This window comes from Nanorana parkeri, unplaced genomic scaffold, assembly GCF_000935625.1.
Source record: "Nanorana parkeri isolate BGI_ZX_2015 unplaced genomic scaffold, ASM93562v1 scaffold1234, whole genome shotgun sequence".
Classification (NCBI taxonomy): domain Eukaryota; kingdom Metazoa; phylum Chordata; class Amphibia; order Anura; family Dicroglossidae; genus Nanorana; species Nanorana parkeri.
Window position 1 is genome coordinate 410,668 of NW_017307502.1, and position 23,986 is coordinate 434,653.

Consider the following 23,986-nt stretch of genomic DNA (forward strand, 5'->3'; position numbering starts at 1 on the left):
GTTAAGGGGTGACAAATGTGCTCCTGCGTTGTTACCCTTTCAAATGCTCCGTGCCAACACACACTGCACATGCCTGGTCCACTGAAGTAACTATCAGGATGTCAGATGAGAACAATTATGTGTAGTCATTTATGGAGCACATACATATACACCGGATTTGGCTGAAATAAGCTGAAGGATATTATTAGCACCCAGATACAACAAATGATGAAAAATGTGATAACAGAATTTCAGAAAAAAACTACCTGCAGCTTTTTTATTTAAAATAATACTCGGTGATCCGGTCATAAAGGTCTCTGTTCAGTCATTTCATGTTAGGAGCTGAACTTACCGGGAACATTTTAAAGAGCTGAAACTTGTATGCTGTCCATCCTTTCTTGGACTTGTAGACGGGAAGTGGCAGCTTGACATTCCTGGCGTACTGGGAGAAAAGCAGGACCAGAAAGATGGTGCTATTGGAAGAGAAACAAAAAGGCATAAGTGTCCCTCAACTTGTCTGTAATACAGGTGGATGAAAAGTGTTATATAGAGTAAAGCCGGCCATACACTGCTTAGATTTTAGAAACTTTCTTATGACTTTCAGTTGATGGGGTGAAATGGATGATTGATTTTGACAATAGTGACGAAAAAACTTGAAGGATAGAAACTTTTTCTCAAACTACCGTATTTTGCGGTCCATAAGACGCACCGGACCATAGGACGCAGGGAGGACCGGCGCGCCTTATGGAGCACTCGACAGACTGTAGCTTCTGTCACAGCTTCTATGACAGAAGCTGTGACAGAAGCTGCAGTTAGTGACCGCTGAGACAGGTGGCGCTGTGATCACAGCACCACGGTCTCAGTGATCACACAGAGCAGAAGAAGAACGTCCGTTCTTCGTCTGCTCTATGGTGATCTCGATCGTCGCCGCTGCTCGGTTTTAACGCGAGTGATCTCATTAGATCACTTGTATTGAATGAGCAGTGGCTCCTACTGCTGAACTTGATCGCCGCTGCTCGGCTTTAATACGAGTGATCTCATTAGATCACTCGTATTAAACGAGCAGTGGCTCCTACTACTCGCCCAGGGCCCGAAACTGCACGTCTCGGGCGTCCGGATTCGTTCCATAAGACGCAGGCACATTTTCCCCCTCCTTTTGGGGGGAAAAAAGTGCGTCTTATGGAGCGAAAAATACGGTAAATAAAATCTAACATTGAATGTGATTTTCATTAGGGAAACTATTCATTCCAAAATCAAAATTTTGTTCGACATTTACCAAGTGCCTGATGACATAATGGACTAGAGCAGTGGTTCTCAACCTGTGTAACCTCAGGACCCACATTTGTCCTTGCTCATTATGTCATGACCCAAGTCGCACTACAATGGAACGCACGGCATTGCGGTAGCGCTCATTCCAGTGCAGGGAATTGAACTGTGGGTGGGGGGTGCGTTTGGGGTGCCATTCAAATGAATGGCAACGCAATCCACCTCCCACACCAGAACGCGTAGAAGGTGCAATTGCATGGTACTGGGCGATAATCGCACGGAACTGTTTGATTAACACACTGTACTAGTGTGAATGGGCCCTCAAAAACACAACCAGACACACACAACCACAGAAGCAATCTCACATGCTCAGACATTCTCACACACACACATACACACTCTAAGAACTGGAGTGGATCGTCAGCCTGGGGTCCAGTGTGGGCTGCTATGCTGTGACAGAGCTCCATTTATATGTGCATTGCTTGTACAACTCCCTTGCATTCCCTGTAGAGGTCCAGGGAGCCACAATGTGATGTCATTCCGATCCAGGCACCTCTACAGGACATGTAGTTGTACAAGCAATGCACATATAGATGGGGCTCCCTCACGGTCAAAGCCCCAGCCCACCCCACCTCAAGCCAACACTCGCCGCTGGGCAGCAGATTTTAAATGGCTGCTTGGTGCGAGAACTGACAGTGCAGCGCTAGGGGGAGGCTGAGGAGCCTCATCTAGACAAGTGGAAGGCACGTGCGACCCACTGAACATGCAGTCGTGACCCACTTTTGGGTCGCGACCCACCAGTTGAGAACCAAGGTACTAGAGTATGGCCAGCTTAAGCCTGATTGGCTGAAACCCTTGGCCCCGTCTGAGCTCTGCAGAACAGTGGATTTCAGGAGGCCGATGTCAAATGCAGAATCAAAAACTCATGTTGTAGGTACAAATAAAAAAATTAATGTAATGATAATTAAAGTGAGTGTTGTTACATATTTGTCTAGAGTCCTGCTGCAATGAATCCGGTATTATTTGCACAGTGTTGCATGGTATTCCTCTGAACTTCACAGACAAATGACATTTCTGTGGGATTAGGCAGCAGTTCAAATTGTCACAATGTCATTTTTTTTTAAGGAAACATTTGAGGTAAATACACAAAATTAAAAAGCGTTTATCCAAAAAGCATACAGATCAGGATTAGCAGAGTCATTTCACTTCATGGGGAAGGAGAGTGTTATCCGTATATTTATCATACGCTGGAGCTTCCAAGAAGCTTATCTAATCTGCAGCTTAGTGGCATCATTTTGGTTTGTTTTTGGAGTTAAAATCAGGGATAGATGACGGTACACAGAAGTGATGGGGCATGGGTCAGCAGGACACTAATGCAATTTAGAGGGGAACCTCAGACAAAAATAAAACCCTTACTTCAAGTCTGGCTAAAGTTGCTTCCCCCCACAGGGATTTCCCCCCTCTGCTCCTTCAGTTCTAGCTGGAGATACAAACTAGGGCGTGCTTAGCTCTGGCTGTCAAATACTTGTCCTTGCCTTGCTGCAATCCTTACCGAAAGTCCCTTATAATGGGGGGGGTGCTCGCAGTGACTGCGGATGGCGGAGCAAATATCAGCAAAAAGTAGAAATGTCACCAGCACACCAGAATCCTTTTAGGATAGCAGAATGTTCATTTATTTGAAGTTCCTTGTCATATAAACAAGCGCTTTCGGGGCTGCACAGGATCCCTTCATCAGGCTCAGCACTGACAATATATAATGTTCACACCAAACTATAAATAGACAAACAGATGCATAAACCACCAATCAGCACACCCTCTGACGTCATAGTGACATCATAATCCCGCCAAAACACTTAGTAAACAAAAATATAAATAATGACAAACACATCCAGTAATATAGTTGGTGTGAACATTGCATATCGTCAATGCTGAGCCTGATGAAGGGACCCTGTGCGGCCCCGAAAACACTTGTTTATATGACAAGGAACTTCAAAATAAATGAACATTCTGATATCCTAAAAGGATTCTGGTGTGCTGGTGACAGTTCTACCTTTTGGCTCTGGCTGTCAGACGCATTTAGAGAGGCAGAGCCAGCTGTCAGTTAGGCAGCGGAAGTGAATCCCAACAGTATTGTTGAGATCCTTCTCAATTGCAGGGCAAATGTCCATTGTCAGCTGATAGGGGGCATAAAACCACCATCTTTTGGCAATTAGCAATTGTACTAATGTACAAGAGAAGTATAGCCAAATGAGGGAAGAGACATGACAGCTTCAGATACCAATTACATTCATCTCATTACCCAGTTCAATGACAAATATTGTTAAACTCCCGGGGAAAAAAAAGTATTAACCCTTGCAGTGGGGCTATCTCCGCACTGCAAGGGTTAACTGCTCGTTTTGGTCTAGGGACAAAAATAAAAAAAAGTGATACCCACCTGATCGTCTGAGCCGGCTTGTTGTTAGACATTCAGCGTTTCTCCCCCTCTGCTGCAGCAATCTAAGGTCCCTGAGTCATCATATTCTATACACAGTGTATAGGACACGGAGGTACATACCGTGGCTGCGTAGGAGGCGAGAGGCAGCCAGCTCCGAGAATCAGGTGAGAAGAGAATTTCTATTTTAATCCCTAAGCGAAAACAAGCCCTTAACTCTTGCAGAGTGGGGGGAGGGGGGTTAGTAGCCCCACTGCAAGGGTTCAAAACTTTTTTTTTACTGGAGTTATTTAAGGCAGAAGACATGAATACTTACAGCATTGCGATACCCCAGTGTTTGCCAGCTCTTTCCCCAGCAGCCTGGAACCCGGATAGACCGATAAGAGACACTGTGGGCGTGATCGTCAGCGGTCCAATATATCTCAGCAGAGCTCCAGGTAGGCCGAGAAATCCAATGACCACTTCAATGAGTGAGGACATGATGATGGCTCCTTGGATCTGTGTTGGATTACAGAATGATTAAGCTACCAAAATGCTGGATTCCTTTAGGTATTTCGAGCGTGGTCCAGTTCACACATTTGAGGTTTTGGGGAAATTAGGAAAAGTTAATTAAAAAAAACACAGTGCACTTATTCTTATTTGTCCCCCGCCCCTGAGCTAAACGATCCCACCCTTCCTCTTTGCTGAATTGTACTCACCAAGATCCAATGGGCACGGTTCCTCTATTGTTTACATCCAGCGCTGCAATGTTATGTTGCTGGCTGCTACACTTCAATGCAGCCAGCAACATAACAGGGGGGGTGGATGCACCTAGGAGAGGGAGACTTGCAGCGCTGGATGTCAGCAAACAGTGGACCAGCAGCTTTCAGTAAGTATAGATCCGCAGAAAGCAGGGGGTGGGATCGTTTATATGACAGAGAATAAATGCACTTTGCCTAAATGTGCACTTATTCTTTCAATTCATATAGAACACCACACAAAAGAGGAGACCATTCTGTGCCATTGTAGTCCATAGACCAGGTGCTCAACACGTGGCCCATGGCGTCTTTGGCTGTACTGGCTGCCTGAAGCACTGGCAGAGTCTCTGACATGCTGTGTGTGCTCGGAGTAACAAACCGCAGGTTGAGGTTTGTTTACCTCTTCAAGGAGATCCAGACTTCTTCTGCTGCCTGGCTATCTCTTCTTACTATGCACAGTACCCCCTGGCGTTGGCCTTTACAAACTGCTCATTGACAGAAGCGGCTCAGTGCCTGTGTGTAGCCAGCCGAGGTGGCAGCTTCCTCTATGATTTCATCCTGAACCTTGCCTCACCATTGTGCAAGCATCATCACAAACTATTGTTAGTAGTGCCCACACTGCACCTGTCACTTCTTCATTCTACCCACTGATGAGGATGTTATGTGAGCAGTGTGGATCACATCTGAGGAAGCAACCGAGATACTAAGTATCTAGCTGGTAGAAAGTTGGAAAAAAACTTTTTTAACACACTAAACCACAACGCAGAGTGCTCCCATCTGAGTGTTGGGGTGCCAATCAAAAATGAATGGCACTGCAACACAGCATATTTGTAAACCTGGCCTGAACTACTTTTTGCACCAGCGATTTTCAGTCCACACATCAAAATGCACATTTTACAATGCATTGCTACATGTAACATAACTAAGTGCAGTGCGATTCATTTTGAATTACACAGCGCACTGCAACACACCTACATCTTTGTGTGCACAATAGTGTACAGATGTGAACCGTTTGCGTGCTGTGGTGTGTGCTTTGAAAAAATGGTGCAGATCCTTTTTTAAAGAACTGAGGTGCTATCTATCTTTAGGTACAGATGCCATTGTGCGGTCCTTTGGTCTATAGTTATACATAAGATAGGAGTGCAGAAACATTTATTAGAATGCATAAGCTATCCCTGGTACATGCATATAAAAATACTGATAAAAGTCATGCCTGAAATCAGGTCAACCACACATGGAAAAAAAAAACCAAGCATTGTGAACCATGAGGATGTGAACCAGACCAAACTCTGCACAAAGATGGATAAAAAATGACATGGGTGTGACTGAGAAACTTACATGGACAAGACTCTACATGATACTCCTTGGCTCAGAAAACTGGTTATATTCAGGGCAAATTATATCAAAATTTAATTCAGCTATCTCAATGTAAATTAGTTGAAAGTCTAATTAAAACAAACAATTTGCAATTAAAAAGAATGAGGAAACGGGTGACTAGGATCCAACAAGCAGCGTACGCACTGCAACCCACCTGAAGGCACAAGAATTTTCTAACTGTTTTCTATGGGCACTTGCGGTGAATGGTTTTGATCTGGTGCAGAAAACCGCCAGTCACAGCACACAGTGTGAACATACCCTAAAGCCAGCCTTTAGAAACATGCAGTGATGTCACCGCTATTCAAAAATTAAACGGCTACATAGCAAAATTAAGAAAAAAGTTTTCTGGTTCATAATCGGTAAACCATTAAAGTGGTTAAAAAAACAAATGATCAATGGGGACTGGCCCCTTTAACGTGAACAGTCTGATGCCATACCATTTTGGTACCATACTTAACACTTTGGTCCTTTACTTCTTAATCGTATTATTTGTTTTCAAATATTTTTACAGGAGGAGTATAGGATGAGTGAAATACCCTCATCCCAATAGTTAGAGCCAATGTGTGACACTGCAGCTGTCACACGTCAGCTCTACAGATCGTGAAAAATGTGATTAGCGGTATGCGATCGCACAGTTGTCGATCTTCTCCCTGTAGAGAGTGGTGACCCAGTCATCACCCTCCGCAGGGATTTCCCTCCTCCCCTCTCAGTTCCTCCAGCATTGACTGGAGGGACAAACAGCGAAGGGGGCGGGCACAGCTGGCTCTGGATCTAGAGAGGCAGAGCCCGCTGTCAATCAGGTAGTGGGGTAGATTCCGACAATATTGTTAGGATCTTTCCCGGCTGCGGCGCGTCTCTGCGCAGTCAGCATATAGTGGGAAATAACCCGCTATATGCAAAGTTTTGGGTCACAGGGGGACATAGTAAATGTTCTCCTGGGAGCAAAAAAAGAACTATGGCAAAAAAAGGTTTGGCCATAGTTCTCTTTTCAGCAAACCACTAAACCTTCTACTAGATCTTAATGTCCATGACTCTAATTGGAAGGCGTTGCCATGTCAAGTCATATACTGTACCTCCCGTATCCTCGGGTACCATATGTGTTCTGTGTGAAGTAGTTCTGTTCCGTTCAAAATCGTTATATCTGCAACAGAAGCCAAGCAATGGTTAGCCCTTTCCTAATCATGAATGACCTTCAATCTCCTGACTGGATAATACAATTCTTAAATGGCCTAGTCTGAGAATCTCTCTTCCATCTATGAAATGCTCTATTGACACATGCGAAAGTAATCGCCAAAAGAAATGAGACAAGTCGCTTATTTACTGAAAGGCCCATCAGGTGGAATGGATTTTAGAGAGATACTTTATAAAAATCTCAACAGGAACAAAGAGCAAGAGAGGAGGCCTCACTAGTCCAATTGGCGGAATTGGGCCCAATGATCCTGGACCAAGCTAAATTACTTAAAAGTGTATGTCAAGGCATTCTAGTTTTAGAGTGTCAGGTTTTAACTGCTCTCTGGTGCTCCATTAGTAAGATTTACCTTTACTTCCTGTTATGCTGATAACATTTTATCAGACAGGAAATGAAAGGGAAGTTTCCAACAGTAACAAAAACTGATTTATTTTGTTCTTTTTGTGGAGTAGGGAAAAGCTAGAACTTTTATCAGATTGTTATCTCTGTAGGTGTCCCCGTTTCAGATTCTACCTCACTTCCTGTTTGGTGAAACTGTTGTCGATAGGACATGAAATGAGGCTACATTTCTGTAACTGAGCTCTGGATAGCAGTAAAATCCCGGCAGGAGTCTTAATCCTTTCCCCTTCTATCCAAAACTAGAAAAAAAAAACTTTGACATACACTTTGGGGGAAATACAGCATTATGGCTACTAGATGAAGCTGAGGATCAAAGCTGAGGATATTTATTTACTATGCTCAACTCCATTTAGTGACCATAATGCTGTATTTTCCTGATATTACATTGGACCTGAAGAAGAAGATATACTAATAACATTCCTTTTTGCCTCTATTCGCACAAAATGAACGGACACATGTGATTTCGCATGACAAATGATTCTGCAAATTGTTTATAAATACACCCCTAAAACTGCAGTGAAGTTTACAGTAAGGCCCCTTTCACACGGGCTGTCCGTTCAGATCCGTCTGTCCCTTTTTTAAGCGGACCTGATCGGATGCCCAATGCTAGTCTATGGGCAGCCATGTGTAAACAGATGGGTGTCCATATATACGTCTGGTTACCCCCGACTGTGGCCAGGTCCAGAAAAGCAAATGGATCAGAAACTCATTTTGCTGGACCTCATCATGCAGAATCCGGGATAATCCGGCGTGTCTGTTTACATCCGATTCCCTATAGAGCGACATGGGGTCCGGCAGTTTTACTTCATTCCTCCATCGCAAGATGGAAGAAAAAAAACTGGACAAACATGGATGTGACAGTGATGACCTCCAAGACGTACTGCTCCAATCAGGAGGAGATCTGTGCACGGATCCCCTCCTCATCAGCCCGTGAGAAAGGGGCCTAAAGTGGAGGAACTGCTTTGTTGTCCTTCTTTTCGCCTTAAATTCAACTTAAAGATAAAAAAAGCAAAGAACAGTACAGAAAAGTGAATGCATATGACATTTCTGTACTGGTCCAACTTACATTATGATTCAGATAGGTCGGTCCAGCTAAGAGTGCATTATATCAATATATAGCTGCTGGTGGTGACAATTTTACAGCCCACAATAAGCATGTGGGGAATGCAGGAAATAAACTATATACATTTACTGCTTCTATATTTAGCTCCGGATCGTGAGCAATGCGTAAGACACATCCAGCTACGTGAGGAGCCAACAACAAAATGAAAACTGAACTACTGGAAATTCCCACTGAAATCATTCCCAGGGTTGGAAGTCCTGACCTCTGACCAATTTCCATGAACACATTATTTCCCCATTTCCATCCACAGGCCATTCTGAGAGACTATGGAATGTAATAAGAGATAAGAGCCCCACTGATTCGTTCATGGAAACCTACACCCGCATTAATCCAAAACAATACGAGGACTTTGACTTTTAGCAAGCACGGTTCATGTTCTAGATCGGACTATAGAAAGCTGAAATCTGTTTTCCTAAAAAAGATTCTGCAAGAACGTGCCAAGTGAACCCAAGTACTGGGACAAACACCCAGGTCATATGTACTGACAAAGCCACAGTTCACCTGGCCATACACATCTCGAATCACAGACAAGTTCTGCTGACTCGCCCACAATTTCAGCATTTTGTGGCCCCCTCTGGACGACACGACTACGTTCAGCATAGATGGGGGAATTGAATGGTTTTTCACATTCAGCACTGGCTCGACTAGTGTACGATGAGCTTTCCATTCAATTAATGGACATTATGTATTAGTCTTACCACAAACAACTATTAGAATGTCAGCACGTTAAAAAAATGCTTCTATGGAAAAGAGCCCCTATAATAAACTCCTCATTAACCTGAGCAACTTATACTCAGCATAGGATGAAACAATGCAGAGAAAGCCACATGTTATAATTACCAGTACACATAAACACACGGACAGCTGAAGATGAATGCAAATCTCTGGTTGTCCTATAAAAAAAGTCAAACTTGGCTTCATCTCCCCCCACAAGCCTTTTTATTTGATGAGTGGACTCCATGACCATTTATGAGGCTGCAGAGGTAGATGAGGCAGAGCCAGGCTCTACATTTATAGTAAAAGTTTAAGTCTCACTAAACTCAGGAGTTAAATCTTAAAAATGCATTCAAGTACCTTAACTATTAACATAAATGTATCTTATTTGTGTATCACTCGGCTGTAGATCCTCAAATAATTTCCCGTGATGGACTACAATCTCAATACAAATTAGTGAACTAAACATGAGATTGTAGTCCATCACAGGAGCAAGCTTGGAGCAGTGATTACTTTACAACACACACAGGGACCATGGGGAACAAATGTATCCCCCCTCCAGAAGGAAGGACAGTGTCAGCACCAATTCAGAGATGATTGGAGGATCTACAGCCGAGTGATACACAAATAAGATACATTTTTGTTAATGGTTAAGGTACTTGAATGTATTTTTAAGATTTAACTCCTGAGTTTACTGTCACCTTAACATATGCATATAACTTCATCCCCCTATATTGCTGGATCTAGTAATTATGTGACATGCAGAGGTTATTAGCAGAAACTAGTCTCTAGTTATGCATTTAATTCATACCCTTTGGATCAATTGGTTGGCTTTGTGGCATCTGCACTTTACAGCGGAGATCAGGTAACTGACTGATGACATAGCTGAACACTTACCCGTGCGGTGCAGGGGTAGCCCCACTGCGAGGGTTGTGTTTTGTATGCTCTGGAGATGGGCTTGAAGTCTTTCTCCACTATAACAATAGTGATGGATAAAAAGTGTGCACATAGGCAGTTCTCTAGGCATAGTTACCCTGCTGCACATAGCTAATTCAACACTCAACCTATTTTATGGGTCACAGTATTGCATGTTGATGTACACCTCACACAATAAATCTCTTACTGGCTGAGTCATTAAAAGAGAACTATGGGGTAACCTTTTTTTCCCCCCTTAGTCCTCTTTAAGGTCACCGGAGGATATATACTAACCTCCTCCCGTGACCCAAAACGCAGTATATAGCGGGCAATTGCCCGCTATATGTTGAGAAAGCCACAGCCAGGACGGATCCTGACAATACTGTCGAGATCCACCCAGCTGGCTGATTGACAACTGGCTCTGCCTCTCTACAGCCAATCAGCGGTGCCCGCCCCCTCCCTGTCCGTCCCTCCAGTCAGCGCTGGAGAGTCGGAGAGGGGAATGAATCCGGCGTAAATAGGGCCTTAGGCAATATATTTGCAGCACTGCAATCAGTGGCAGCTAAATAGCCCAATCTAGGGATATGACTTCTCCCTCATAGACAAGGAAGTCCCTCTACTAGTCTGACCCATTCAGAGGGCACAGGTCTGCACATTGCTTGCACATGAAAACGAATTAAACTTGTGCTCACCAGCCATCAATTCTCTTCCAAACATGATTTGCTGTTAAAAAAACTTAATCAGGATAACTAGGCGATTGTATGGTTGAGAACGCACCAGCGCTTGTCACAAGGGATAAATAAGGAATACAAAAAAAAACCCAAACACCTCTGAACATGGGATACACAGGTATTAGAACAAGGTCATGCATCCACAGCTGACCATTTTGGTCCATGAAGCCACCACTCCTTTTGTAAACAATTGTACTTTTCCAAGCTCGAATCTTGAGAACCTGACCTCCCGTTCCTGCACTTTTATTTCCCTGACACTGCGGTTTACAGCACAAATTCCTTTCCCCATCTGAATAAACCCTGCGGCTCCAGTGTGAGAGATTATATACATTCTTTATTCACAAAGGTGCCCCCACTCAACGGGAAAAATGGATTAACTGGCTGGCAGCAAGGAAAATAATCCCAAGAGTATCATACGCCAGTACTTTTCCAGCTGGGTGCCAGTCTGCAAACATACACAGCATGGTAGGAAGGACTTCGGTGTCAATGCTCAAATCGCAGCCAAACGTACCTGTAGCATTACATTTCCACTTCTCAAGGGATAAGATGGCACGAGCTGGGGCAAGGAAAGCAAAAGCACTTGCCTGGAACAAGGGTAACCTGGAGCAATGGCAGAACAAAGAAAGACAAATGAAGTTCAATTATGTTACTTAACATCACAATGGCAGTAATTCATTCTTACAAGTCAACAGGGGGAAGTGACAAGTGATCGTTTTTTTAGGATTTCTTCACTTCCTCTAAGGTTCCCAAACAACACTATAGGTATATAAATCTCAAATGACTTTTAGGCTTAAAAAACACCCTGGCACAGCCCCAACTCTGCAATGCTTGCCTTGTAATACATTAGTAGAGCTTAAATCCATATCCAATCACACTCCTAACCGGAAGAAATCCAAACTGACTGGAATAGCCACACATTGCGAGACCTTCTAAGATGTCAATAAAGGAAGGTTGACATTCTTGAACCTTGGAGCTTTTGGCCACCGGGGAGAATGGCGGTTGGGAGGTGTAGGAGCCTGCTTTGAACTTCTTACATTTAAGGGCTTTTAATAACTTTGCTTTATGAACACATTTACATCTATGTTGTTCCAACAGTTCCTATATTTCTGCAGTCCTACCTCAACACACAACCTTGCATTGCGGCAACCAGAAATTACCATGGGTATATAGCAGATAAGGTTGGATAAGAGACGAAGGTCCATTCAGTCTAACCTCTGTATGTGTGTGCAAGAATGATCTATTCTAAGTACACATATCCCTGTATGTTCCTGTAAGGAAGGCCTTGAATGAGACCAAGATTCTTCAATCTGTCAATGCTTCCAGCTGTTACCATGACCTGGGGAAGGGAGTTCCACATTTTTGCTGCTCTGACGGCTACATAACCTCTGTAATTTTAGATTAAACCTTTTAAATTGTGTCGACATGTCCATTTTTTAGGGAACTAAGATTCTTCAAGTTACAACCATCCTTACAGTTGCCATTGAATAATTTGAAGATGGCGATTATGCCTCCTAATGTAAATGAGTTTAGATTACTTAGTCGGTCCTCCAGCCTCCATATAAACTTTGTTGCCCTTCACTGAACCCTTTCCACCTCTAGGACATCCCTTCTATTGACTGAGGACCGAAACTGAACTGCATACTCAAGATGAAGCTGGGCCAATATTTTGTACAGGGGTAAGGGTATCGATCTGTCCCTCGAATAAATACCCATTTTAATGGATGACAGTATTCTGCTTGCTTTGGTAGCCGGCAGCCTGGCATTGTATGCCATTGCCAAGTCTGTGGGCCACTAGGAGCGCCAAATCTTTTCCTATGAGCGATTCTTCCAGTGCAACTCCGTCTAATGAATATCTGGGCCTGCAAATTTTTAGCAACCAATTGCATAACTTTGAATTTTTCAACACTAAACCTCATCTGCCACATCCCCAGCACAGAAGGAAAACATTTGGTGGGAGCAGGAAGTGGTTTATCCTATAATATGTTCCCTCACTAGCCCTCCTAGGCCAGAACCTACAGCTGGTAACAGATGCTCTGTCATCCCTGATGCATCTGACTATAGAACACTGTGGTGCTTGTAAGTTACAAGAGTTTCCTAAGAATTCTGAGCCTGGAGAATAAATATTGGGAGCAAATGAAAGTGTCTGTGTTATTCTTCAGAAGACTTAACAGTTATTTTTCAGATTCTCATTCAATTACATTAACAAGTCATACAATGCAGATCAAATCTGGGACTTTACTGGCATTATGGAAATGTCTTATTTATGCATCGTCACAGAACAGCAACACATTTTGGTCTATTAAAACAACCCTTAAAATGCACCTGGCAACGGCTGATAATATCTGAAAACACTATGTGGTTGTTCTTTAAAGTGGACCTAGGCTTTGCCCATTGAGGACAAAGCAACAGGTTCACTTAAATGCGCCCCTCCCCAGTTGAACATATCATTTCCTTCATATCTGCACTGCTCTATTCAGTAGGTAGGAGCAAGGAAAGAAACCGTGTGTAAGCTCCAAGTCCCTTCTTCAGAACTTACAAAGGACAGTATATCTATAAAAAATAAGTCAAGGCAACTGGACTTGCTGTATTTTTCTTGAAGACGTTTCACTGGTCATCCAACCAGCTTTCTCAATTCAGATACATTTCTGAATTGAGAAAGCTGGTTGGATGACCAGTGAAACGTCTTCAAGAAAAATACAGCAATCCCAGTTGCCTTGACTTATTTTTTACAGATATACCATGATCTGGATGAATGAGAACTTTCACAGACTTACAAAGGACAGGACTCTTCCCCAACCAACCACATGACAGCGCTCGACCATCACCAGTGATGTCATATGTACATAGTCTATATCTGGAAGTACCAGAACCTGAACGGAAAGGCGGCGCAAAACAAAAGTCAGTATGTACTTCTAGGGAGAGGAGGCATTAAAGGAAACCTGTTGCTCTGAGCTGCTTTGGGAAAGCACAGGCATGCTCTGATGATGCAGAAATACAAGGGACAGTGTAGAACAGTGAAGCTCCAGGACACTTTCTGTATTGCAATATGGTTGTATACATCATGGCTGCTGTACCTGCATAACGCTGTCACTTTGAATCACAGTGGTATAGGATGCCTACACGCTTTTATATGTACACATCACAAAAAATAAAGCCGGCCATACACAGTTCAAATATTAGCCAATTTCTGATCTAGCTGAAATTCAATCCATAGGTCACCCAGCTCAACAAACTTCAGTAATTGAAGGAGCTGGGTAGCAAAGTCACCCAGTCAGCTGAACAGCAACTGCATGCAATCAGCTGCAGTCACTGTTCTTGTATTGTGAATACAGCCGGCAATGGAGATTCTACCATCCGTGCTATTATCACCAAATAATTGCACAACTGTAACCTACCCAATCAACCCACCCCACCCCCCTCCCCTTTGCAATAGAAAAAGTTGACTTTTATTTTTCTATTTTTTCATTTGTACTCCAGCCCACCCCTTGCCTAAGTCAGAATAATGTGTACCCCTCCCAAGGTGAATCCTTGGAGATGCCGATCACATCTGGCAAGAAGCATCGGCTTCCATACACAGAGCGACAGTAAGAAGCAGGATCTGGTACACATTATCAGAGGGGTGGCAGTCTGAGTAAGGAAGTGACAGCTGGTTCCTGGTGATGCCAGAAGGGGAAATGGCAGTGTGGGACCTGGTGTGCAGTGTACAGAGCAGGCAAGTATGTTATATGATAAGATAACATAGTGAAAAAATCAAGGGGGGAGGGGGAGAGAGTGTGACCTTCATCTTTACCACTTCCTGATTGATCACCCACAAACAGGACTACATATAGGACTAATGGCACACAGTAATTACAGTGGCAGCTTCAGTGAGAACAACAATGATAATAAAGGTTCCGGTATCTCTGAATGTTTAGTCCAGTATTGGCCAATAATTACTACTTGGCTATCAGGATTCCTTTTTGCACAGATCTACTCCTCTCGTGTGCAATGACCTTGCAGTGTTTGCAGAGAGGGAACAGTCTGTGCCATCATGCAGAACATCGCTATCTCACTGAAACAGTCCCAGGTTTGTGCTTGGCTCTGCCATATTGCCGTGTAGCTTGAATGGCCAAACAACAGCCTCAGCACAGGGGACACATAAGGGCCAGTCTGAGTTTTACGGGGGTGTGACCGTACTATGGCGGCAACACATACTTATTCCAGGATTTCATTGGTGTCCTTTTAATATTTGTGACTGAAGTTCCTCTTTAAACTGAGCTTGTGAGGAAAGGGATATGGGAGCTGCCATTGATGAACTATGTTTTAAGATGTCCGGGGCTATCACCCTGTTTCCGAACTGGTAAGTTGGGAGTGAGTGCAGAATAGGAGCTCAGCCTTCACTGCGTACACTCTTGGCTCCAGGTCACCAACTCCCTGGATTATTTAACTTCCAACTACCACAGCTGCAGATGGCTCAGTGATGGTGATAAACAAGCTAATATACAGAGAACTCTTCTTATTAAAAGTTTATACTGTTCCTGTATACAGTGACATGTCAGCAATGTATTCACACGGACCTTTATGAGATCAAACAGCAGAAAATATCAACATAGACGGGTAGACTCACCGGCACCCAAATGTTGTCTGAAGCAAAGTAGTGATTCCTACACAGAAGAAAATGGTCCCAATGAGTTGACTAGTCGCCCACTGGTCAAAGCCAACGCACATCGCTTCTACGAGCAGGAACGGCACCGCCACCGTCCCACTGAAGCATGTCAGGTAGTGCTGCAAAAAATGACAATTCCCCATTGAAATTACAATAGTTTAGAGTTCAATTTTGTGCTTAACAAAACATTTTATAAAACTAAAAAATAAAAAGTCATCGGGGTCCATGTGTGAAAATGTGTAAGATTGTAATAGAATGCTGAAGTTACATTTCAAACATAATGATTTATATGACGTATAATTAAAACCCAAATCTAGAACCTAATCTAACAACCTTTTTTTTATATAGTTTTGTACACAGTGGCGAGAAACTTTCAAACGTTTATTACAGTCAATAGGTTTTGGCTGGAGTTGGGATTGAAGATACACACGCGGTCTATGGAAAAGTAATATAGCTCTAGAAGAGTTCACCATTCAGAAGACCGTCTATAGGCAATGTGCATGTCAATTTTCCATAACATTACGTTTCTGATTGAACTGTAGCCAGTAGCAGATCAGTTTGGCACTTTAATTTCCCAATAGCCTAAACCGTACATTGAACATCCCAGAAAAATGCAAGGTCTGCTTATACTGTCTAGGCCGCCTCCAGGCTTGTTAGGTAAAATGTGCCTGTAAAGAGAAAAATGCAAGGTGTATACTTACCTAACCCCCTTCTTTTATCCATGGCACTAAGGTGAGGATGACATCTCCTTCTGACACAATCCTGGGGAATACTGAGCAGCCAAAATCATGTAAGAAGTCGTTCTTGCAATGGTATGGAGCGTCTTCTCACAAGATTTTGTCTGCTCTGCTTTCCCCGGAAAACTTCCTGCAAGCGACATCACGGGCAGTAGTGCGGAAGACGCGGGTAAGTTAAAGTGACACTAAACTCAGGAGTTAAGTGCATTCAAGTACCCTAACTATTAACAAAAATGTATCTTATTTGTGTATCACTCATCTGTAGATCCTCAAATCATCTCTGAATTGGTGCTGACACTGTCCTTCCTTCTGGAGGGTGGCTACTTTTATTCCCCACGGTCCTTGTGTGTGTTGTAAAGTAGTCACCGCTCCAAGCTCGCTCCTGTGATGGGACTGCAATCTCCCGTTTAGTTTACGGATTTGTATTCAGATTGTAGTCCATTATGGGAGTGAGCTTGGAAATATCACCTTTTATCTGTAATTAGTGATGTGCGGGCGCTTGAAGTGAACCCAGTTCTTCGGCATTTGCCCCAGCCTGCACACACGTCAAGGACATACTTCCCTCCCACGGCCCAATCATTTGCTGCAGAGGCATTCCCCACACTGCCACAAGTGACATTCCGGGGTAAAACAGTGATTACAACGTATAGAAGGAGAGCAGAAAAGAACAGCACAGCGAAGCACTAACGCCACCTCCTATGAATGAAAGGGCATCCAACCCCCCGTGTTATCAGCATTCTAACACAAAGCGGTAAAACTCAAATAGAACATCATTCTTCACATAATTCTTATCCCAACTCAACCCAGGAAAAAAACCACAAACAAAATATAAAGAGAACCGGATCCAATAGCATCAAGAGATTTCCCTTAAAAGAGAACTATGGGGTAAGTGTCTTTCCCCATAGTTCTCTTAAGGGTCACGGGACATATACTAGCGTCCCCCTGTGACCCAAAGCTCAGTATATCACGGGCTACAGCTCGCGGTATACTGAGACCGCCGCAGCCGGGACGGATCCCGACAATGCTGTCGAGATCCGCCCAGCTGCGTGATTGACAGCTGGTTCTGCCTATATACAGGCAGAGCCAGCTGTGCCGTCCCCCTCCCCGTTTGTTCCTTAAGTCAGTGCTGGAGGATCGGGAGGGGGGGAATCCCTGCGGGGAGCCGTGACTGACAGTCACGGCTCACTGCAGGGACATGATCGGGAAGTCAGCTAGCGACGGTATGTGTTCGCTCACTTCCCGATCTATTGAGCCAACGTGTGACAGTTAATTTATCACACTTCGGATCGAACTATGAGGATGAGTAATTCTCACTCACCTCATAGTTCTCCTTTAAATACATACAGAATCCTGCGTGGGGAAGAACCCCGGATTCTGGTAGGACGGGGAGCAGTTTGAGGGTCTGGGGCTTGTATATGTGACCATGAATCATGTAACTCCCTGAATTTGGTGGGAAAAATCTTTTAATTATTCTTTAAGGTAAAAGGATGTTGTTGACATCTTGTGGTGCATCTTTAACGGTAAACAAGTTTTCTTAGTATTGCATTAGGCAGGGATAACTGAGAACCCCCATCAAGACTTGTTTTTTCTGGCCGTCTGTATTCCACTGTGGAGATTTCCCTCAACTTCCTGTCCAGTAGCCACAACAGGAAGTGAGGGAAATCCCTGGTGGTAAGCAGAGTCACTACAACTTGTTTCCCCATTGGAAGATTTCCCAGCTATTCCTGTTCCTGTGACAACTCAAACCTTTGGGATTCTCCTTTACTTACAGTGATAATGGTCACCAGGACAAATAGAGAAGGTGAATCTCCCTAGCGGGGACACAGGCTATAATAAGAACCCAACAGGGGTTCTAATCCCTTCCACTCTATCCTATTGTCGGCTTCAGTTGCACTAATGGTAACCAGGAGAGCATAACTGCTAAAAGTTAGGTGCTCCAGCAGCCCAGGGAATGCGCCCACAACACTTAGGATTGAGGCTTCTTCTAGTTGTTACAAATATATTCCAAATACAAGAACAACTGATGCCTGTGCTAGTGAAACAAAGCTGCAGATAAAAGATAATGACACGCTGAGTAAACAGAATGCGGCAAGGTTTGAGGCACACAAATAGCTGTAAGACTTCATCTGACAATGCTGCCTGGGAAGGAATACACAGGGATACATACAGACTAAACCCGGCTACAATCTAAGCTGACTTCTCCTAAGGGTGTATGAGCACAGCGTCAGGCGTACAGCTTTATCTCAATCCTCTTTCATCTTAAGAGACAGCCTTGTCACTAATGATTCCATTCATAGCTCGGCTTAAAATGGTTTCGTTCAGAGAGTTGGCACTGTCAGTTTCTGAAGAACGCAGAATAAATCCCATCTCTTCCCAAAATCCTCCCGAGTCCACTGCATATATCCTCACAGCACTCGAGGAAAGTGTCACTTCAGACGTGGCGGGTTAGTATATTAGCTTGTTGTAATTAGGCTGATAATTCATTTCTCAGGAACACCTTTTATATTCACCATTAAGAGTGACGGTCACAGACATCAAATCACATTTAAAGTGACACTAAACTCAGGAGTTAGATCTTGCATTCAAGTATCCCAACTATTAACAATAATGTAGCTATAAAAAATAAGTCAAGGCAAGTTGGACTTGGTGTATTTTTCTTGAAGACGTTTCACTGGTCATCCAACCAGCTTTCTCAATACAGAATTCTGAATTAGCTGGTTGAAGGGAAACGTCTTCAAGAAAAATACACCAAGTACAGCTTGCCTTGACTTCATTTTTACAGATATACCATGACCTGGATGAATGAGACCCTTCATAGACAATAATGTAGCCAATTTGTTTACCAACCAATACCAAAAGGGAGAAAGGCAAATTGCCTGGTCTAAGTGCTGGAACTGCATTAGGCAACCCTGCCAAATGGCAAGTTATAAAGTCCAAATACTCATGTTCACTGTTTTACCTGACACATCATTTTGTAATCCTGTGTTTTTTCTAATATCAGAGCCAACATACCTGTAAGCCAAGAAAAATGCAGAGATACCAAGGCGGTACATCCTCCACTGTATATATCATGTCCATCCGATGCCGGTCTATACTGCTGGTGCTGTCCAGTGTCTCTGCCAGTGAGCTCTAGGTGAAATAAGTAGACAGCGAATTAATAAATCATTTATGGATTTATAGTGCAAAAGATATTTTAGTTGATCATTTTCTTTATTGTTTCTCCACAAAAAATATACTGACAAGGGAAGAACATTTTCTTTTACAACAACTTGAGAAACATACCGTCCTCATGAAATTGCAGTCACAAAGTATTCAATACGATGAAAAAAGGGGGAAATATAATTAGAGTCAGTGGTATTCAAGCATACGAGGAATCATGAAAATGGTAATAGGAGAATAACTTGTCAGAACGGACGCCACCATGCAGTACCCAATTCTGACCTGTAGGTGTCACCTGCAACAACACAGCAAACCCAGGTATCAAAGTCATCTTTGCAAATCTGCATTATAGCCATTAAAACATCATTTTACCACATGGTTCAAATCCTTAAAGAACATAATAAAACAAAAGCACCCAAATACAGACAGACAGACATTCATGCCAAATGTCCAAACTGATCAGTCAGAACCACCCTAGATTAAGAAAAGTGATGCGTTTATGTGATTTTCATGGCTTTTGAATTCCCAGCCCAGTAATCGCATTCCAAAACACACATGGCCGCCGCACATTCTCAAAAACAAATTATTATGTGTCTGAATACATTTTTCAAATATATTCGGGCAAATAGTAATTTATTAATTTTACATGTAGTCTGGGTTTTGTGTACTGTTTTTACTTTTCTAGATATAACTTACTTGAAAAAAGCATGACAACCTGACACTTTATAGACTCTTTTTTAGTTTGACATTTATGGTTTCCCTTCTGTTGTTTTATTTGATAAGAATAATCATATTGTGCCTACAAGTTTAATACCTTTGAATAAAAGTTTTATTTTTATCAAACTTTTTTAGTTCAATAAGTTTTTATTGGCATATAAATGTAGAAAAGCAAAATGTGTACATCCGTTACAGGTGGCAGTACATGTGATACAGACATTGAGTAGTAACTGCACATGGCTTTCATTACAGTAGCAAATCATATTGTCTATTACCATTTCAGCTTGTACATAACATTAGTGGTCAATTGCTGATAGTCATCACCTGTAGGATGATAGTGTCAGTCTGTCGAGCAGACTGGCTGCAACCAAGGTTTTGGAAAGGTTTTAGTAGGAAAGTATAGAAAGTATGGAAAGGGAGGCGTAAGGTAATAGGGGGTAGGGCTGTTACACAGTCCTAAAGAAGAAGGGGGAAGCCATGAGGAAGCGAGTAGGGGGAAAGGAGGTAGGATGGGAGGGTAGGGGATTAGGTGGAAGGGAGTGGAGGACAGTGACGCCCAGGAGTATCACTTGTTGTGGAGCATGCTCTATCGGAGAGTGGATGTTCGGGTCATGTGTCTAGCAGAGTTCTATCAAAGTTTGGTGGGGAGAAGTTGTCAACCCATGGTTCCCATACCCTATTAAATTTGGGCAAGTTGTCGAGAAGTTTTGCGGTTAGCTTCTCATTGATCATAGTCCAGTGGATCCTGTTTTTTAACTGCTGCGATACTCAGGGTATTTGAGAGCCATGCGTGGGCTATGACCTGTTTTGCCGCCGTAAGGACATGGATGAGGAGTCGAAATTCATTTTTAGATATGTCAGGAGGCCTAACATTCAGCAATGCCTCCCCCGGGGTCAGGTGTATGCTTCTTTTGGTGAGGGTATTAAGTATCTTGTTCACCTGTGACCAGAGCCTTTGTGCGATCGGGCAGTTCCACCATATATTGAGATAGTCCCCTCTTACTGGGCAACCTCGGAAGCAATTTGGTGAGCTGCCTGGTGTAACATGGGCCAGATGGCTGGGCACCATGTACCACCTGTATAGAACTTTATAATTGGTCTCTACTGCTGACGCATTGCGGGAGCAGGAGGACATGGTGGCCCATATCTGTTCCCATGGGATCTCGTCTACCGCCATCCCCAGGTCATTAGCCCAGCTATGCATGTACTTGTGGTTCGTGGGGGCACCTTTGGAAATAAGGCCTGAGTACAGGAGGGAGATCAGGCCCGGCGAGTGTGGGTCATCCCTACAGCTTCTTTCAAAGTCTGTCGATAGAGGACAGCCCGCCGGGAAGCGAATTGTGGTGGTAATAAAGTGCTTTATTTGTAAGTACCTGAATGTTTCGCTTGCTGGTAGTTGGTAGGCCGCCTGTAGGTGGGGGAATGTTTTAAAACCTGTAGGGTTGATAAGCTTGTGGATCTGTGTGATACCCGCTCTCTCCCACTGTCGATAGGACGAGGCCCTGGAGGAAAGGAGGGGTTATGTAGAAAAGATAGAAGGGGCATATGGGGAGACATCATGCCTCCAGAGTATTTGACCCCCATCCCATACCTTAAGGGAATGGAGAGTGATGGGGTTAGTCAACGACCGCCTGTCCGCAGGGGTTAACCATAGAAGGTTGTGTATCTGAAGGGGGCTGCTATCCACCGCCTCCAGTGCTACCCACAGCGGTGTGTCAGCAAGCGCATGTAATTTAGTGAGTTGTGATACTTGGGCAGCCTGATAGTATTTGGCCAAATTGGGGACTCCCAATCCACCCATCTTACGGGGTTGGTACAGAATCGTCTTGGAGACCCGGGGTCTACGACCCTGCCAGATGAATCTAAGGAGTTGTCCCTGAAAAACATTCAGATAGTGTGGGGGCACCGCTACTGGGAGCACACGGAAGAGGTAGAGTAGTTTGGGGAGGTATGACATTTTGGCGGCCGCCACCCGGCCTAGCCAGGAGAGAGAGTAGGTAGACCAGATGGATAGCAGAGTTTGAAGTTTACGACGAAGAGGTGGGTAGTTCGCTTCTAACAAAGTATGATAATCATTGGTGAGGTAAACACCAATTTATCAAACTTTTTAATATATTTTTGTTTGCGGCTTATCAAAATAGGAGTCTTTAAATGCTGCGGATATTGGGGGGAAATGGGTGTGGTTACTGGGGGTGTGGCCACTGAGGGGTGTGGTCACTGAGGGGCGCTGTAAAGCTTTCTCGCACAGGGCCCTTAAAGGCCTAAACCCAGCCCTGAATAAGATACATTGTTGTTAATAGTTAATGTACTTCAGTGTGTTTTTAGGATTTAACTCCAGAGTTTACTGTCACTTTCCCTCCTTTACCTTTGTGTAGCTTCTACAACAAGCACAATGCTAGGATTTATACTGGTCATGGCAACATGATGAATATTTTTATAGTATTACACGTCCCTTCTACTGCTAGTTGATGTCACAGGCCAGTGTGTGGGTGAAATGACCTTGCCCTCTGCTTCACAGGGAGGCGCTGCTAAATCTTACATGATGCACAAGTATGACCGACTAAAAACACCATTACAACAAACAAATAATATGATCAAAAATAAACGCCCACCAAAATAACCGGTACTTAAGCAAAATGCAATTGAATTGCCTTGCCAAGTCTGACTGCTGATGCCCTCGACACTGGCACTTTCCGAATAGCCTTGTCTGACAAGATAAAGACATTCTGTTCTGATAACACAAATTGCAGACTTTGTTTTTGGACACTGTACATCTCCAAATCAATTTATGTCAAGATCATTGGAGACGGTTAGGTCCTGCTTTTGGTTTCTGTTCACCAATCTTAACTCTGCATTTTAAGGGCTTGTTCACACCAAATGCAGACCAGATCTGCATGAGTTTCTGCACACAGAGCGCAGTGGGTTGTGCCGTGTTTTTGTTTTGGGACGTTTGTTTTTTTTCTGTTTAGAATGGGCGTTTAGTGCGTTCGCATGAATTTTGATGCGTTTTCACGCGTTCCAGAGCAGGTAAAATAGGGCTTGCTGCAGTTTTTTTTACATGCTCTGGAACTGAAAGCTGCGGTGTGAATTAGAGCCCAAAATACCATTGGAATACATTGGACGCAGTTTTGATCCGGTCTGCAACGGCTCTGCTCTTGGAACGCGCTTGGTGTGAGTAACTTACACTATTTTGCCAAAAGTATTGGGACGCCTGCCTTTACACGCACATGAACTTTAATGGCATCCCACTCTTAGTCCGTAGGGTTCAATATTGAGTTGGCACCGCCCTTTGCCGCTATAACAGCTTTAACTCTTCTGGTAAGGTGTCCACAAGGTTTAGGAGTGTGTCTATGGGAATGTTTGACATTTGTGAGGTCAGGTACTGATGTTGGACGAGAAGGCCGGGCTCGCAGTCTCCACTCTAATTCATCCCAAAGGTGTTCTATCGGGTTGAGGTCAGGACTCTGTGCAGGCCAGTCAAGTTCCTCCCCCCCAAAATCGCTCATCCTTGTCTTTCTGGACCTTGCTTTGTGCACTGGTGTGCAGTCATGGTGGAACAGGAAGGGGCCATCCCCACACTGTTCCCACAAAGTTGGAAGCATGAAATTGTCCATAATGTCTTGGTATGCTGATGCCTTAAGAGTCCCACACCATAATCCCCCCTCCACCAAACTTTACACTTGGCACAATGCAGTCAGGCAAGTACTGTTCTCCTGGCAACCACCAAACCCAGACACGTCCATCGGATTGCCAGACAGAGAAGCGTGATTGGTCACTCCAGAGAACACGTCTCCACTTCTCTAGAGTCCAGTGGCGGCGTGCTTTACACCACTGCATCCAACGCTTTGCATTGCACTTGGTGATGTA

The 23,986-nt window shown here is 43.7% G+C and overlaps 1 protein-coding gene across 1 annotated transcript in view; it reads right to left on the reverse strand.

The window, feature by feature from the left end:
• Positions 1–23,986, reverse strand: part of SLC23A2 (solute carrier family 23 member 2) — a 76,218-nt gene that overhangs the window by 24,612 nt on the left and 27,620 nt on the right. Inside the window, exons 3-8 of the mRNA XM_018568724.1 lie at positions 19,256–19,372; positions 15,468–15,625; positions 11,373–11,461; positions 6,864–6,931; positions 3,993–4,174; positions 332–452 (exon numbers count right to left, since the gene is read on the reverse strand). Of these exons, the coding sequence (XP_018424226.1) occupies positions 332–452; positions 3,993–4,174; positions 6,864–6,931; positions 11,373–11,461; positions 15,468–15,625; positions 19,256–19,372 (735 nt within the window). The remainder of the gene's footprint in view (positions 1–331; positions 453–3,992; positions 4,175–6,863; positions 6,932–11,372; positions 11,462–15,467; positions 15,626–19,255; positions 19,373–23,986) is intronic.